Source organism: Periplaneta americana, chromosome 12, assembly GCF_040183065.1.
Source record: "Periplaneta americana isolate PAMFEO1 chromosome 12, P.americana_PAMFEO1_priV1, whole genome shotgun sequence".
Taxonomy (NCBI): Eukaryota; Metazoa; Arthropoda; class Insecta; order Blattodea; family Blattidae; genus Periplaneta; species Periplaneta americana.
Window position 1 is genome coordinate 160,730,177 of NC_091128.1, and position 16,526 is coordinate 160,746,702.

Sequence of the window (16,526 nt, forward strand, 5' to 3'; positions counted from 1 at the left end):
TCTACCTGTGGTACAGTTAATCTGGAGAATTATGGAGAAATTACTACAGTAACATTTATTTACAAAATGAACTTGGTGAAATCTCTACAATAACATATATTTACACAATTAACTAAGTGAAATTACTACAATAATATTTCTTTGCACAACATTAACTTTGTAAGTCAACAATTACCGAAGATTGGAAGTTAATGCAATTGCATAGGCTATATTTGTCATAAATATGTGAGTGAAATTTGAGTGGACATTTCAGAAATTTGTTTTGGATGAGGGAGTTTTATTTCAGAATATTGGCATATTTTAACATTAGTTTGCTTATATTAAGGTAATGACAGCATACAATTAGCATATTTTAATATGTTTTGCATAGTATTAATACATATTGACTAATGAAAATCCAATAGAATTACGAACATGTGATATACAAATTAGCGTCCTTTATTTCACCAAATCAAAACTGTCGCCAGTGGCTAAATATTGGTTCTTTTGAATTCGCGGCCTTCGCGGGTATTAAAATTTCCCGCTAATGACGTCATTCAAGGTGAAGGGAAGTCTATTTTCTTGGTCACTAGGTGCCAGCCTAGATCAATGAACTTGGGTGCCAGTAAAGGATTTTGCCAAGCAGTTCAAAACTTGTGCAACAGATGGAAGAAGACTGCAATGGAAGAGATTCAGCTATATCACAGTCTGTTGCTATCAACGAGTTGTCTTCTCTTTCTAACTCGTTGGTTGCTATATTTTGAGAACAAGGAGAGAGTTTAATCACTGTATGTACAGTATACGTGACAGTAGTTGCATGTTGCAGTGAAATCACAGTTCGATCACTGTTTCACTGGTTAATGAACAGCTCACTCACTGGAGTGAAAGTGATTTATTAATCACCGGTGAGAAATCGCTGCTAGTGATTTTTTTTCCATCTCTAGGAAGTGGTGCGAAGTGGTGTGCAGAGAGAATAAACAATGTATAAATGAGTTGATGGAATGTTATGTGTAAATTATTGATTTAAAGTTACAACATAAGTTATCTTAACTCTAAAAATGACTACAGCAGCTAGACCTACATTTGAGCCAGCTCGGGGAGGACAAGGTCGCGGAGAGAAAGACCTGTCAGCAATTTCAAGACAATACTCCAGTAGAGATCTACCATCACACAACAAGCTTAAATACAGGTAAAGTGAAGAAATACATGTAAACTTCTTAAGTATATGTAGTTCGTAGTTGGAGAGTTGCCGAGAAACGTACCAAATATATTTTCATGTGACCGTACTAGACTCCCAATATCCTGGTTTATCAGGTTCTCTACATTTTTTAATTAGTATGTTGTATTCTTTGGAGAGTTTCAGGCACTATGAGAGAATATTAATACTTCGAATTGTTATAGTTGCTCGTTCACCGTTATTCCCACATTACACACTTCAAGAAATCTAACCCAAAAATCATGTAAACAAACTGAAAGTAGTTCCAGAAAACAAAACCTAACCTAAACTGAAAAAGCCAGGACTGTAAGCTTACTTGTCACGTTTAACCTGCATGTGAGTGAGTTTGTGAGTGCAATAAACGGCATCAGTCATTACTCGGATTCTAGACTTTGCCCTATTTTCATGTGAAAACTACGGCCCTCTTGTCAAATAAAATGTGACTTTCTTGCAGAGAACATGGCCAGGGGACCTCAGAGGAACTGCGTTCCAGAGATTTCCGTAAGGAGTTAGAGGAACGTGAAAAAGAGAAGAGTGGAGCACGTGAAAGGCGTGTTCCAGATGCCGTGTCACAGTAAGGGTAACCACTTTTCTTAGGATATAAGACGAAGTATATATAAGCTCTTTATAATGAAACTGACCTTTTAGTTTTATATGTTACAAGACACAGTAAAATATATAACTTTCGTTTTTCATATATTTCACTTTAACAATCTCTTTTTTCATTGTAATGTAAGTTTAATTAGTAACATTTTGACACATGGTTCATTCGTCTGCCGCATTATCCATACTCTCCCTGGTGATTTCATATTGTTTTTTACTTGTGAAAGACCAACTTCATAGGCACAGATTCCCTTCAGCACACTAAGTTACCATAGCTACAAAGACCTTTGGTCAATTATTCCTGAAAGTGAAATTTTGGTCATTTTCAGTCAAAAATCGCGTTTTCGTTTTCTTATGAAAAAAAAAACAGCAATCTGTTATTTATAAAAATTACGCAGTATATAAATGGCTGCATCCTTGAATATCAATTCCATGGAAATTTTACAAGCTGTTTTCTTACACTTTTTTTTTCAGCACATTTCATCAGGTTGAAGTGTAAAGGCTCTTACAATTTTGATGCTAGGAACACGACATTTTTACTGCATGTTCTATATACTGTAGTTAACAAAATAGTGCATGGGTTTTATGATTAAATGAATATTTTTTTTTAATAAAAGAATGCAAAATTTAGTAGCAATGGAAAATTTTCATTTTTAGATGTCCAGTGACTATAATTTTTTTTTTTTGCTCCTTTTGTAGTAAAGATATAAGCAAACTAATATGTATTTCATTTTGAAATATGCAAATTTTTCCAAGTTATTTTTCTTAATAACTCTGAAAATAATTGACTCACAAAAAATCAAGGACGTAGCTTGAAAAATGTGGAAAGTAGAAATTTCAGCAATCACCCACCTTAACAGTGACTAGTTCTCAGTATAATTGACTCTGCTACACAGAGTATTTAACATAGTTACTTTTTAGCGAAAATGAAGGAGGTTTGTTGTGGAATTTGTGTGAAATTTAGTGTAAAATTGCTTGTATCCATGCAGCAGCAAGCGTCCCAAGTTGGACCAAGTCCCCGCTGCCAGTTTAGATGCAGACGATCCTCTGGATGAGGATGACTCAGATGATCCTGACAGTGATGATGACACAGCACAGCTGCTAGCGGAGTTGCAGCGGATCAAGAAGGAGCGAGCAATGGAGCAAGCCAAACGTGTAAGTATTCAGAATCAACATGGTGTTGTTTCCAATATTTGCCTCTAGCCACTGTGAGCTAAGTGATTCTTGGAATTCCGGCATTGTCGAATTCCATTTCTAAAGGGAGGTAGTACCAATAAAACGAAATTCATTAATAGTACATTATGCAACGAGCCTATAATGATAGTAATTAAGAAGCGAGTACGGATGTTTATGAAACGAGCGCGAGTTTCATAATTTTCATACGAGCTTCTTAATTACCATTATAGGCGAGTTTCATACGACTTTTTTATGCTCGACTATATTTCTAACTTGAAATTATTCAGATGTATTCATTTTATTTGTATCTGACAAGATCGGAAGTGACCTTGTTCTAGGTCGTGAATTGTGAGATGTGCACAGACGTGAAAGTATTGATTTTTTCCGAGGAACAATAATGTCATTGACCTTGATGTAATCCCGTTAAACTTGGTATAACCTTGATTATTGAATTCGACATTGAAAAACGAGATGACAAATTGAATTTATTTGAATATTATTTACAATTAACGCTAATTATTATAGTAACAGAACATAACCTTCTGCGACAATATTGGATTTCCAGCCTCCGTGACTTTTCGCTAATTCTCTTTCGATTGCATATCCGAGAATAATCGATACTTGCGGTTTTATAACAGTACAAAGCTGACTTGTCATTGGCTGAACATCTGTAAGCTGAGTTGTCAGTGGCTGAAAACACCTGTACTTTAATGAGTAGGTGTACTTTAATGACATGCATTAAAGGACTGCTACCAGGTGTACAATTACATCATTTCGGCATGGTCAAGCATAAAATTCATTATGATATGTTGGAAGTTTCTAATGTTTTTCTTTCCTTCACAGGAAACTGAGAAGAGACAAGAAGAAGAAAGAATTCGAATGGAAAACATCCTGAGTGGAAACCCACTGCTGAATTATGCATCACAGGTGCAGAAGGGAGATCTAAAGGTAAGTTGTTGTAAAGTATTAAAAATAAATGAGGATATGTAGACCCAACATAATATGTAACTTTGTTTTGGTATATCCTTACAGGTAAAACGTAGATGGGATGACGACGTGGTGTTCAAGAATTGTGCACGGTCAGAACCAGACAAGAAAAAGGATCAACACTTCATCAATGACTCTTTACGTTCCGAGTTCCATCGCAAGTTCATGGAGAAATATGTGAAGTGAACCTCAAAACTAGTGTCAAATTTTTGTTTCAGTCTGTCACAATCGAACTGTTTATTTATCTTATGAAAACTGATTTAATTTGTCATGAATAAAAGAAAGCTTCTTCTGCATTCTTCACTCATCCATACAGTATAATATGTATTTATTTAAATAAAAATTTCCTGTTATATTTTGTGGTTATGTTGGCAATAAGCCTTTATTTATGAGATGACTGAATTCAGTACAACTAGCGAAGTTCAAATTTACTTTCTCCAAATATAAATTGTAAAGGGTTTTATTGCTGCAATGACTGGTTTTTATCATGATGTACTCTTCCTCAAAGAAAATATGGGTCAACTCTTAGTGGGTTGTATTGTGTGATTCACACAATATTTGCTGGTCTGGCATCATAATGGTAGTTTATTAGAATGAGACATGACTAGTATCCTAGTGTAGAGAATGACAATTTAACGTGAAATAAAAACAAGAAATAAGGCATACCTTACACAGTAATTACCCCAACCCAAAATTACATACACAGAGTGAAAATATAACTTGCAAATTTTATCAGCTTATTTCTTGCATAGAGTATAAGATAAGTGCTGTCAGTTTCTCTGAACATAAGGTAAAAGTCCCTATTTCTTCCTTCTCATTTTCAGGAATTGATACTTGAAAATGTAGTTAAATTCCTTAATGCTTGCTTTTGAAGATATTTTAAATTTCAGAGCTGTTGTTAAAAAGTCGCTTTATTTACAATGACACTTGAGGAGCTTGGTATCAAAGTTGGACAACTCCACTTTTGCTTTTTTTTACAGGAGAGGCGAAAAACTAGATCCTTGGAAACCAATGTCACCGTTATATGTACATTTTTTTAAACATTCTCATGGGTCATAGAAACATTTTTTCAGTCTCAAAATGTGATAAAAATTAATATATAGGTCGCAATTTAAGTTTAAAAAGTGAACTTGTCCATCTCTGAAACAAAGTCATGGAAATGTCTGTTTTTGAAACCAAACGAAGCTATATTTAAGGGGATGCGCTACTGTTTTCTAATTTCTACATTTTAAGAGAATGTATTGAAATTTTAACAGCATATTATGAACGTGATTATGAATTAATCAGGAAAACTTGAATGATCTAAGTCAAGAAATAACTCTTTAAAAAAATATAATTTGAAAATAACACGTTTATTTTTGGAAACCGTTTTTTGGAATCTAAAACAAGAATTTTCTATGTTTTTTATAATGCATATTATAGCTGAAACACAGGTTGTGGTAATGGAGCATTGGAATTTAGCATATGAAGCAAGGGTAATGTTCAAAATTTCGTTTTTGGAACTCAAAAAATCAGAATTTGATTTATTTCACATATATATTTGCATGGCTTGTATGTGAAATATTTTTAGAGTAAAATAAAAAAAAAAAAACATGAAATTTCTTCAAAAACTGTCATTTTTCAGTAGCGCATCCCCTTAGAGAGGAGTTGTCTATTTTTTAAACCAAACAAAGCAATATTTAAAGTGAAATTGTCTATTTTTGAATCTAAGTCTCTTCTAACTCGGTTTCAAAGCAGATTTACGTAAAACAGTACTTATTCATCCACAAACCGATTATATAAACAATCAGCCATGTTGGATTCACGATGCATGATGGGAAAATGTGGTACGAATTTGGACTCATCATTGGCTACTGAAGGAATTGTCCTAAACTGAAACTAAGCCACAGTGGAGTTTTCTACATTTTGATTGTAAAGCAGACAATTAAATGCTATTTTCGCTCTGTTCTGTCCGATTTTGAACCTAAACAGTTCCAGAATCGCATTCAGCATACAAAATTCTATGAGAAATCGCAAAAAAAAAAAAAAGGAGTTTAACTCTGATACTATGCTCCTCACTTGTTTAGTCAACTATCCGAAGACAGGTCTGAACCTCATAAGTGATACCAATTAGGAATCCCTCACTGTCAAATCTAAATTGTAATTAATTGTTAAAATAAAGCCATAAATTGAAAATGTTCTAAATCTCATTTACAAAGGGGAATACAAATAAAACATCTGTGGATAGTTTATTTTCTTTGTTATAAACAAAATAAAAATTAGAGTTTTTCTTTCATTTAGCTATCAAACTCTTTGCTACCTATCAAATAGTGTAAGTTCTTACAATTACTTAACAATATTACATGCATTGAACCTTTATGTTATTACATGAAATAGTATTTACAAATTATGACAAACGTTTTCACCAATAAATTTGGCATCTTCAGGTCATATTAAAATATATTAACATAGAATGAACACTTAGGATATTCCAGTTAAACACAATCGTTAAAAATTAAAAACTGGTATAAAAGGCAGTCTGAGTAATATACCATTAAAATACGTGTAGCAAAATGATGTTACCAAGATGTCGTGGAATATGCTGATAACACTGTATTAACATGGAAGTGTACATAACAAAGAAGGCATGACAATCTTCAAGTTTATGCAGGTGTAGTTCCCAAAATGATATGCTACAATATATAGGACGATCGTGTTGCTGTTTATGGACGTATGGAATTAAAAGTCGAGAAGGTTGAGGAGAAGTTAACTTCAAGATAGTATCTCGGTGGAATAAAATGTTTCTACAAAATTAAACTTTTGTGGCCTGGACCTCTTTTCCACTAAGTCCATTTCATAAAAAATAAATTCTACGGTATTTTCTTGCAGTTTTTCAAGTTCTGGAACGAGTTCCAACAGAAACCAAATAGACAACTCATGTACGTTATCTTGTGTATCTGTGCTCTGGGTCTCTGGTCATGCAGTGTCTCGTATCTGGGATTTTTAATGTTCCACAACCCAATCTTTCTTTGGGTAACTGTACATCTGTCTTTCTGTGGAATTTGTTTTATTTCAGTTATCATAGTTACATTCAGACAGGAGATTGAGATATATTACGTTTATTCGAAAAATAACACTAAAAAATGGTAGTTTATTAGACTAATGATTTCTTGACTCGTTTTTGTACATAAAAATTGTTTATTAAATAAAATCCCATTTGAAGTAATAACATCAGTTTTGCTGAAAGTTATTCCTGAAATCACTTCAGCCAAGAACATAAGTCCAATTCCAAATTGTCATAGTTATTTAGTTTCGAAAACTGCTTCAGTATGGCAGAAACTGTAATTCTTCGTAGTCTTGTCAAATGTAGCTTGACCAGCCATGAATGATGCAAAGGTTGTGTCGTCTAATTGATCAGGTATTTACGAAGGTAACCAAGATTGGTGCTTCACAAGCATGCAGAAAGATGGACTGAAGTGAGAAGTACTTTTGTTTTATCCATTGTAAACATTGTTTTGCTTAGTGAATGAACTGTCAGATGTTTATCATACGTAAGTGCATTGATTATGTTTTATGTTCTGTGAAATACGAATTAAAAATCCTTTTGTACTGAAATACAAAAAATAAAAAAATGATCCCAACTTTATGTATTGTATTTCCTTGTGGTTTAAAGACAATAAATATTTGCTGAACTTTGTTGTGACACCATATCAGTTACAGACAGTGCACGACAAAGGCATAAACATCGTTCCACAAATGTAACACCTTTCTGCCAGATCCTGTATGTGTTTTGGTTTACCTTTAGTTCCTCTGCCCGATGCAGAGGTCTTGAACTTCATAGCAGAAAGCTGTGATTACTTACAAGAGTTTAGAGTACATAGATTGGGTGTATGTGACAGGTGACGAGCTATGCTATGTTCCCTACCAAAAGTGTAATGAATACAACAGTAGACAAATAACTCTGAGTCTGACCTGATACTTTCACAAAGTATTAACCTGTTTGTATTTCCACGAAATATTCGCCAAAATCCTGATGAAATAAGCACCGAAACAGAGGTAAAATAATCGCCACAAAATCACATCCCTATCTACGAGTATTAAAAGTATAGGGCTTAGTTTACATGCATGTTTCTTTACATTTTGTTTTTATAAAAATATGTTGTTTTTTAATGCCAGGCATTTGACAATAAAGTCATTTGACCTCTTGCACTCCAATATTTTTCAAAGATATTATCATGGTCAGCCAATGAAGCACAGATTTTGAGGTGTTCCGAATCCATTTCTTGGTTTGAGTTGCACAATGGGCAGTTAGGGGACTGATATATTCCAATTCTATGCAGGTGTTTGGCCAAACAATCATGGCCAGTTGCCAATCTAAATGCAGCTACAGACGATTTTCGTGGTAAATCGGGAATTAACTGTGGATTTTGATGCAGAGTGTTCCATTTTTTCCCTTGGGATTGTGTTATCAAATTTTGTTTGTTGAAGTCTAAGTATGTAGATTTAATAAATCTCTTCACAGAGTAATACGTAGATTTAGTAACAGGCCTGTAAGTAGCAGTGCTTGCTAAAGCATCCGCATTCTCGTTTCCCAGGATTCCACAATGGGATGGTATCCATTGGAATACAATTCTTTTATTGAGTGATATTAATTAAGAGAGCATTTTAGTTATTTCTGCTGTTTGAGATGGTGTATGTTTAGAGACGATTGATAGAATAGCTGCTTTGGAGTCTGACAATATAACTGAATTTTTAAATTTATTGATGTAGCATAGAAGATTCCTGAGACATTCACTTATTGCAATGATTTCTCCATCAAAACTTGTTGTTCCATACCCAAGAGATCTATAAAGTGAGAAGAGACAGCACGTAACACAATATACAAAGTAATAAATCTAGCCATCTCAAGGTTTTAAAAAGCAGTACGCCAAACTGACCGATCAGTTACTCAGGCAAAAAGAAATATTTGAGGTGATCTGTACATGTTACAAAGGCTTCTTCAGGAGAAGTCAGCACTTTCACTCCCACATCTCCACATTCACATGACGTTTCCTAGTTGGTCCGATCTCTACTAACATTTCAAATGTTAAATCTGAAATAGGACATCAGTTCATGCAATTTTTTTAATACAATTCACACTCTAGTACCGTTTAGTAACAAAAGCCAGTATGAACCTCAACCAACTCCAAAGATGAACAATTCTCTACAAAGGATAAACAATGTAAGGAATCAATTCAGAACATAACCATATGCATTTAGCAAAGATTTCTCACAAGTATGAGGGCAAGGAAAGGATAACTTCGTACAACACAAAGTTTGAATGAAATTGCACAAATACTTGTGGCTCTGCTGTTAATATGCATATGGTTGTCCATTCTACATGCAATTTAAACAACTGGGATATATAAACCACTGTCATTTATTGGAACACCAAGGTAGTAATTAACAATAACACAAGTTCTGAGATTGCAAAACTGTTTCATACAGCCTGGATCCATTCACACGGCCCCCAACATGTCAGTGGTGCTGAAAACATGGAAAAGAAAAATATCATGTAAGCAGAAGCCACAAATATAACATTTCTACAAGTTAAATGATGTTCATATTTGTCTTACTACTGAAATCACGTATTGTTACAGAACAGCTCCAGAATGTCATGGTAGTGTACGAGAGGACTTCTCAAAGAGGCAAAGACTATTAATTTAAGAAATAATATATTTTATGTAAAATAATATGTTGATGGGATTCATCCAAAAAAAAAAAACCCATAACCTACCCTCATCCTTATGAGTTATATTCTGAAACCCAGTCCATTGTCGCATACAAAAATATGAGGCAAAGAGAATACATCACTCATGAACTCTCATCCAGTCAATATATCTAATTGAAAATCCAAACCAAATTATATTTAGATACACGAATCTTTTGATTTGATTTTCCATCATTGATTAAAAATTGCAGCAATGTAATATTTCTTCACGTGTTTTAACTTATTCATTTTTCTTTGCGGTAGGGAGATATGAGTGAAAGTAAAATTATAATGGCAGGCTGAGTTATTGTCTCATGCCCCCATGTTAATTATTCTACCAATGCAATTGATTAGAACCAGTACTCGGCTTTCAAACTGTTACCCCTGTGGCCTCTCAGTATATTTCAATTCCCCTATGAAAAGATTCAAGTTTACTACAATATTTACAGTAATTAATTTAATCATTAACGAATGATAACAAAATAAAATAACTAATGAGTAACACTTTAGACCACAAGACACATGCTGAAAATAGGGAAAATGAATGTACACTTAGCGGCAAAAAGAATGGGCCGACTCTTGATCGATAGAAATGCTAAGTTCTATCGCACGGTTCACTCGTGTAAACGTAACCCACTGCAAGGCATTGCTGTGGTGTCGTGTCATTGAAAGTCGTCTGTCTATAATATAGTAAACCTTACAAGCAGTGTGTGGCCCAGTGGTAAGAAGTCTGACATCCATACCAGAGATTGTGAGATCGCCTCCCGGTATGGTAAAATTATTTTTTATTTTAATTTTTACTTAATTTATTAGTTTAAATGTTGTTTTCTAATGCCAGGCGTTTGACAAAGTCATTTGGCCTCTTGCACTCCAATATTTTTCAAAGATATTATCATGGTCAGCCACTGAAGCACAGATTTTGAGGTGTTCCGAATCCATTTCGAAATAGATTAAATGGTTTAAATGTGAAATGGCATTTATTAACAAACTTCGTTATACCTGCCTTGTAAAAATATTATTGCCCAACAACTGTGGGCTATTAATAGCTGAGACCTGGTCTGTATAAACAAAAATACTTGTTTCATATCCTAAAAAAACCGGACACATATCAAACACAAATAATTAAATTAACAAAAACAAACAATTTTTTAATATCTTAACAAAACAAGGCCTGTGGTGGGGACTAGCATCTCGTCCACAACTGCCCTCATTGTGCGCGGCATGGAGTCCACAAGTTTATGGAACAGGTCTAAATTCTTGGCCATCTCCTCCCACGCATCTAGAACTCTGTCCCACAATTCCTCAGGTGTCTGAACGGGAAGTTGTTCTGCCCAATTAGAGCGTAGGATTCTTTTGACTGCAGCCCACAAATTTTGAATCGCATTCATATCTGGTGAATTTGGAGGCCAGTCGACTGGGTCGACATCACGCCTCCTCGTAAACCATCTTTGAATCCGGTTGGCGGTGTGTATCAGATGATTATCCTGCTGGAAGAAGTGTTCCTTCTGGATATCGTTTTCTGTTGTATTAACAGATAGCAGTATTGCTTGAAAGAGAGAGGAAGGTTTATTATTTATTAGAGTTTGGGCATATTCTAAGAGATATCGCCACATAATTATAGCTTTGCGAGACACATATGATGGCAAATTTGTAATAAAAAAAAAAAAAAAAAAAAAGAAGATTAAGGGAGATTCGAACCTTGAGCTACTATTATCAACTTGTTCATATGATCAATGCTGTAACGACTTACACTACTGTGACTGTTAATATCAGTTCGACATAATACGTGGTTTTCCTGTTCATAATCGCTCCGGGTGATTTTGTATTTATCAATTTTATTATTATTTCACTCTTCAAGGGCCCTGGTGTATCTAGAATCAACCCGCCATTCGATATTATTACATATTTTAGACTCTTAAAATACAGCAAATTTAAATGGTTTAATCATGTGTTACCTAGTGAACTACGGCTTTGACGAGACGAGCATGCGCAATGTTATGTCTCTGGAACTTAGAAACTGTCGGCCGGCCCATTCTTTTTGCCGCTAAGTGTACTTACATTGAATGGGGAGATTCTGTGAGGAAGCGAGTTTGGGTCTCCAATAGTGTTACTTTCAGAGGTATGTGTTGTACCGTGCCAAGTACAGTAATTTTAAATTTGTTATTGATGTAAATAATTGTTATCACGTGAGGGCAGTCGAATGCACACCTAATTTTACGTAAGTGCAGCAAGTTAATACGTGTAATTTTTACCACGTTGAGTGTCTATTGCACATTTAATTTTGGCGGAACTGAGCTAGTTAATAGGTGTAATTTAGGTTTTTTGTTATGCTAAATAAGTGAGCACATTTCATTACGGTGCGCTTGACAGAGCAGCTGGCATGTGGCAAGAGTGGGGATAACTTCCTCTATTGACGATTTTTTTTTTCAGATTCAGCCTCGCTAACTTCCACATTACCATGTTAAAGAGGTTTCTCATGAGAGAACAGTACCCTTCCCCTACTCAACAAAACTTCTGCAAATTTTACACCATTTTTGGGGTATAAATGCATTAAATTACATGTCAATACATTATCACGAAATTCTGGAGTGCTCCGGATTATTTCCAACGAACTCACAGTTGAAAAAGAGGGATCACAGTCTACTTGGACCTCGCCCTCATCTTCCTCCTCTTCCGCTTAAGCCTTCGCATTCTCTTCTTCCTCCACTAGAACAGACAAACACCACAAATTAGAATATACATCAAATTCCAAATTACAATTATAAAATATGGCGTATGAGATACAGCACCACGTCAGAATACAGCAACTCTAAGTAGTGATCCATACCGATATTACATATGTACTACCAAAACAAAATGGAAGTTCAACACACCCAATCCTGACGAAGTTTTAATTTCAAAATACAGGTATCTTTTTAGGCCTATATCTAATTTCGGATTAAATCTGCTGCTATTATCCACGTTTCCGAGTTGGTGCATATTTCAAATGAAGCTTATTTTCTTAGCGAAGTTGATCCAAATTTTAACCTCTTTTTATTTCACGTGTTAATTACTTTTACGTTCCAATTTTCACATATTTTCTGTTTTCAAGTCAAATGACGTCCTATACGAATTCTTCACATTCCAAACCATTTTTCCTCTGAAAATTTAGATCATTTTTTCTTATGGTGATAATGCCGGTGAAATGAGTCCGGGGTCCAGCACCGATAGTTACCCAGCATTTGCTCATATTGGGTCGAGGGAAAACCCCGGAAAAAACCTCAACCAGGTAACTTGCCCCGACCGGGATTCGAACCCGGGCCACCTGGTTTCACGGCCAGACGCGCTAACCGTTACTCCACAGGTGTAGACTTAAGGTTCGTTCCAACAACAGTCAGGAACCGTCCGTAACCATCGTGAGCATGCGCAGTACAGAAAAAGTGTTCCAACACAATCCGAACCAGTCCTGAACCGGAAACATGTACTGCAGTCGGGCGTTCCAACAAGCTTTTGACACGGGTTCGGAACGGTCAGAAATAGTCCGTGGATTGAGGTACGTACGGAAGAGTACGCAAGACGCGCATGCGCATAAGCTCACCAACGTCTCCTGGATACTGAAGAAAGACATGATCGACTGTTCACATCACTGAGGTTAAAGATGAAAAGTGACAGTACAGACGAATAATAAAACTAGAGATTTAATTTAAATTTTCGCCAAAAAGAAAGGGAATGGAAATTATTTGGGTATTGAAACAGTTAATTACAATTTCAACATGCAGCTTTGATTAAAAGTATAATAAATAACGTACATACATTAATAATTAAAAAATAATTTAAAAAGAACTATTTTTAGATGAGAGTCTCCAGTACACGACGTTGAATTATCGGAATCCTTGCCTTCCATATTTTTTGTCATCTTTTTAAAGAAAATGATCGAAATTATATTTTCTACAATTAGAATTAGCTGCAAAACGGCAATAATTAAGCATCCCGTTCTTAGCAAAGATGATCACAGTTATAGCATCTCTGGATTTAGTACATAACGATCCGCGAAAGCGTTCCAACAGCGTCCAGTCCAGTTTCAATCCCATAGCAGATGCTCAACTAGCGCATGCGCATAAGATGGTACAGGAACCGTGCATGAACTGATCCATGAACCGCTTGTTGGAACGAACCTTTAAAATAACTTCAGTGTCGCGTATTATAAAACGCTCCAAATCCATGCAATCTAAATTCTTACTACTACGAGTTGCGGCTGAATGTTTATAGTAAATTTGGACCTAATGCGCATTTTTAGGAAGCTAGTAGCAGGGTAATATATCCGCACAAATACTTCTACAGCGGTGTAAACTCATTTCTTCCACAAGTCTTATAAAGCAAATGCGGTTCATGTGGTCACCACAGTACTACTTGGACGGGGGGGGGGGGATTCCTTTGGGAGGGCTTAAACTCCCATCGATAATGAACACGTGGTCGTCCTATAAAATATTTGGGGCATACGTTAATAGCTATTGAACAGGTTATTCAACTCCGGATTGCACCTACCAAATTATGTCTTAAAATACTACAAAGAGCAGATTTGTCTGCGTTTGTCGAATGCGCATCATTATATTTACAAAAAGGCACTTTTCAGTGCCACTAATTTATTTTGTGTGCACAAGGTTGGAATTTTGAAGTAAGAGGGAAAGGGTGCAATCCATGTTCTGGAGTTTATTCAGCAATTTAACTAAGTGAAGAGTTTCCCCAATTCATTCCTAACTGGGCTGAAACATACCGTACTAGTAACCTATAGAGATAGGCCTGCGTCTGTAGGATCTCGTAGTTGTCAATTTTAACATTTCAGTGCAAACTCTCACACACCGAAAGATTAAAGGCTTCCCAGATTAAAATACCCAGACACAGCGCTGTTGCCATGAAAACTATACGCTACGCCCCGTTTGTTAGCAACAATTAGCAAAGAACATAAACATACAAAAACTAACCTTGAATTTATACTATGGAACTCGGTACCGAAAAGTTGCAAAGTTATACAAATTGCGGACACTCGGCGTTCGTAGCGGCCAGGAAATACAGATTATGGGGAGCCCAGATTATATATCTATAACTATATTTAAGCTGAAAGACCTACAAACTGCCTAACAAAAGATACACACATGAATCATTGGCTATCCTGAAAAATTATGAAAAATAATTATCTGATCGTTTTAAAATGTCTTATCACTGTGTAGGCTGTCTGTAAACTTGAACTAAGATTATTATACGCTTCCTATACCCACAAAGTAAAATACGATTAAAGTAAAAAACCATGATGTTACCACACATGGTATTACATATTACATTCCATACAAAGAATATTCCTTATACTTTCGCAAAACTAAGTAATACGTACCTTTGCTCTCATATTACTGCTACTAAAACACTTTTCCTAAAGTGATTTTTATTATTGGATAATGGCGATTCCTTCGATTTAACTACATCGAACTTCTACCTTCCACGGCGTCCAAGTTTGTGAGAAGGATTTTCAGCGATGACGAACATACAAAACGGAAAGGGAAACCATACATGTAGCAAGAAAACTGAAGCAGGTTTACTCGCCAAAGAGAATAGAGTAACCAGAGACCACATCTGACCACTTTACAAAACAAGTAAAATAGTAAGCACACAAATCAAACAAAAACAAACAAACAAAAATGAATAATATAAATTATAAACACACAAAAAAGGAAAAATCAGAGAAATATAAATTAACATTTCGATAGCCTATCGGTTTTTCACGAAAGAAACCGGGTTCGACGGCTGAATAGACCCTCTGGCTGACGAAATCGGACGAAATATGCCATTAGCAGGTTTACTTTCTTAAAAGTTTCTTAAAATAGTTTGTTCCTTTTTTTTCTACTCCTTCATCTTCCGAGTTCTTTCTTTTTCATTGCAATTTTATTTTGGTTCCATCCGCTTACGGCTGTGATGGCCGACTAGCGAATTTACAATCAAGGACTTGATCGCCCCCCATTATCCAAACGAGCGCAGGGGCAACCATAGACTTACTAAATAACCACGGGGCAACAGTCCTCGCTGCCCCCCTGGATTCGGCGCCATATTTTGATCTATATCAGGCAACAGTGTTTTATATTAATTTTGCTGTATACTAAGATTAACAATTTACCTTATTATTAATTCATTTGCATTCAAAGTTTTCTGCCCAAATGGCAGGTCTTTCATTGCGAACCCAGTATTCTCCAATATTTCCTATTTACCTTAATACCGGTATATAAAATATTAAATACAAGCATCATGTCATGTGTTACGTTATTTTTTTTGTGTGGAAAATCCTACTTTTTCAGATAAAATGTTCTGCTTTTAATTTTTTTCGTCTATTAACCCGGGTCTATAGACCAAGAATGATTGGTTTATTTGAAATAAATATTTGTGTTAATGTGGATCCATAATGTTTTATGCGATAAGTACAATTCTAATAAATTACTATTTAGAAAGTAATACGAATTTATTAAATCTGAATTTAGTCACAAAAAACAAAACAAAACAAAACATGGCAATCCATGGCCTTCAATATAGGCTGCTGAATGTTCCCACGTTTTTTCATTTAAAAGTGTAAAATAATCAGAACTATTTTCGAGCTAATAATGTTATTCCAGCTTCACCATAAATAAGTTTAAAGTAAAAAAGTATGGTGTTTCAAATAAAAATTGCCATATAATCGCGTACATAACTTTTGCATGAGGAAACTTGTGTTGTATACAGACTGTTGTATATTAAAATATTTGATTTTACTTTAAATCCTGAAAACGTAAATTTCGAAATTAAATTTTTACATTGTCTAAATATTTTTCTGTAAACTTC

The 16,526-nt window shown here is 35.1% G+C and overlaps 1 protein-coding gene and 1 long non-coding RNA gene across 3 annotated transcripts; one reads left to right on the plus strand and one right to left on the minus strand.

Annotated features, from left to right (window-relative positions):
• The first annotated feature begins 613 nt into the window (after positions 1-613).
• On the plus strand, positions 614-7,586 carry c12.1 (spliceosome-associated protein CWC15). Of its 2 annotated transcripts, none has more exons than XM_069842381.1 (5): positions 614-1,168; positions 1,650-1,769; positions 2,791-2,953; positions 3,818-3,922; positions 4,007-7,586. In XM_069842381.1, the coding sequence occupies exons 1-5, from the start codon at positions 1,038-1,040 to the stop codon at positions 4,145-4,147; spliced, it is 660 nt and encodes a 219-aa protein (XP_069698482.1). In that variant the 5' UTR covers positions 614-1,037; the 3' UTR covers positions 4,148-7,586. The 2 variants fall into 2 exon arrangements, with proteins under 2 accessions (XP_069698482.1, XP_069698481.1); XM_069842380.1 differs by having other exon boundaries at positions 815-1,168; positions 2,788-2,953.
• A 1,755-nt stretch (positions 7,587-9,341) lies between these two features.
• On the minus strand, positions 9,342-15,256 carry LOC138711072 (uncharacterized). Its single transcript, XR_011335345.1, has 3 exons — positions 15,058-15,256; positions 12,307-12,395; positions 9,342-9,466 (listed from the first exon to the last, which is right to left on the minus strand). It is a non-coding gene; the product is annotated as an uncharacterized lncRNA (long non-coding RNA).
• Positions 15,257-16,526: the final 1,270 nt, after the last annotated feature.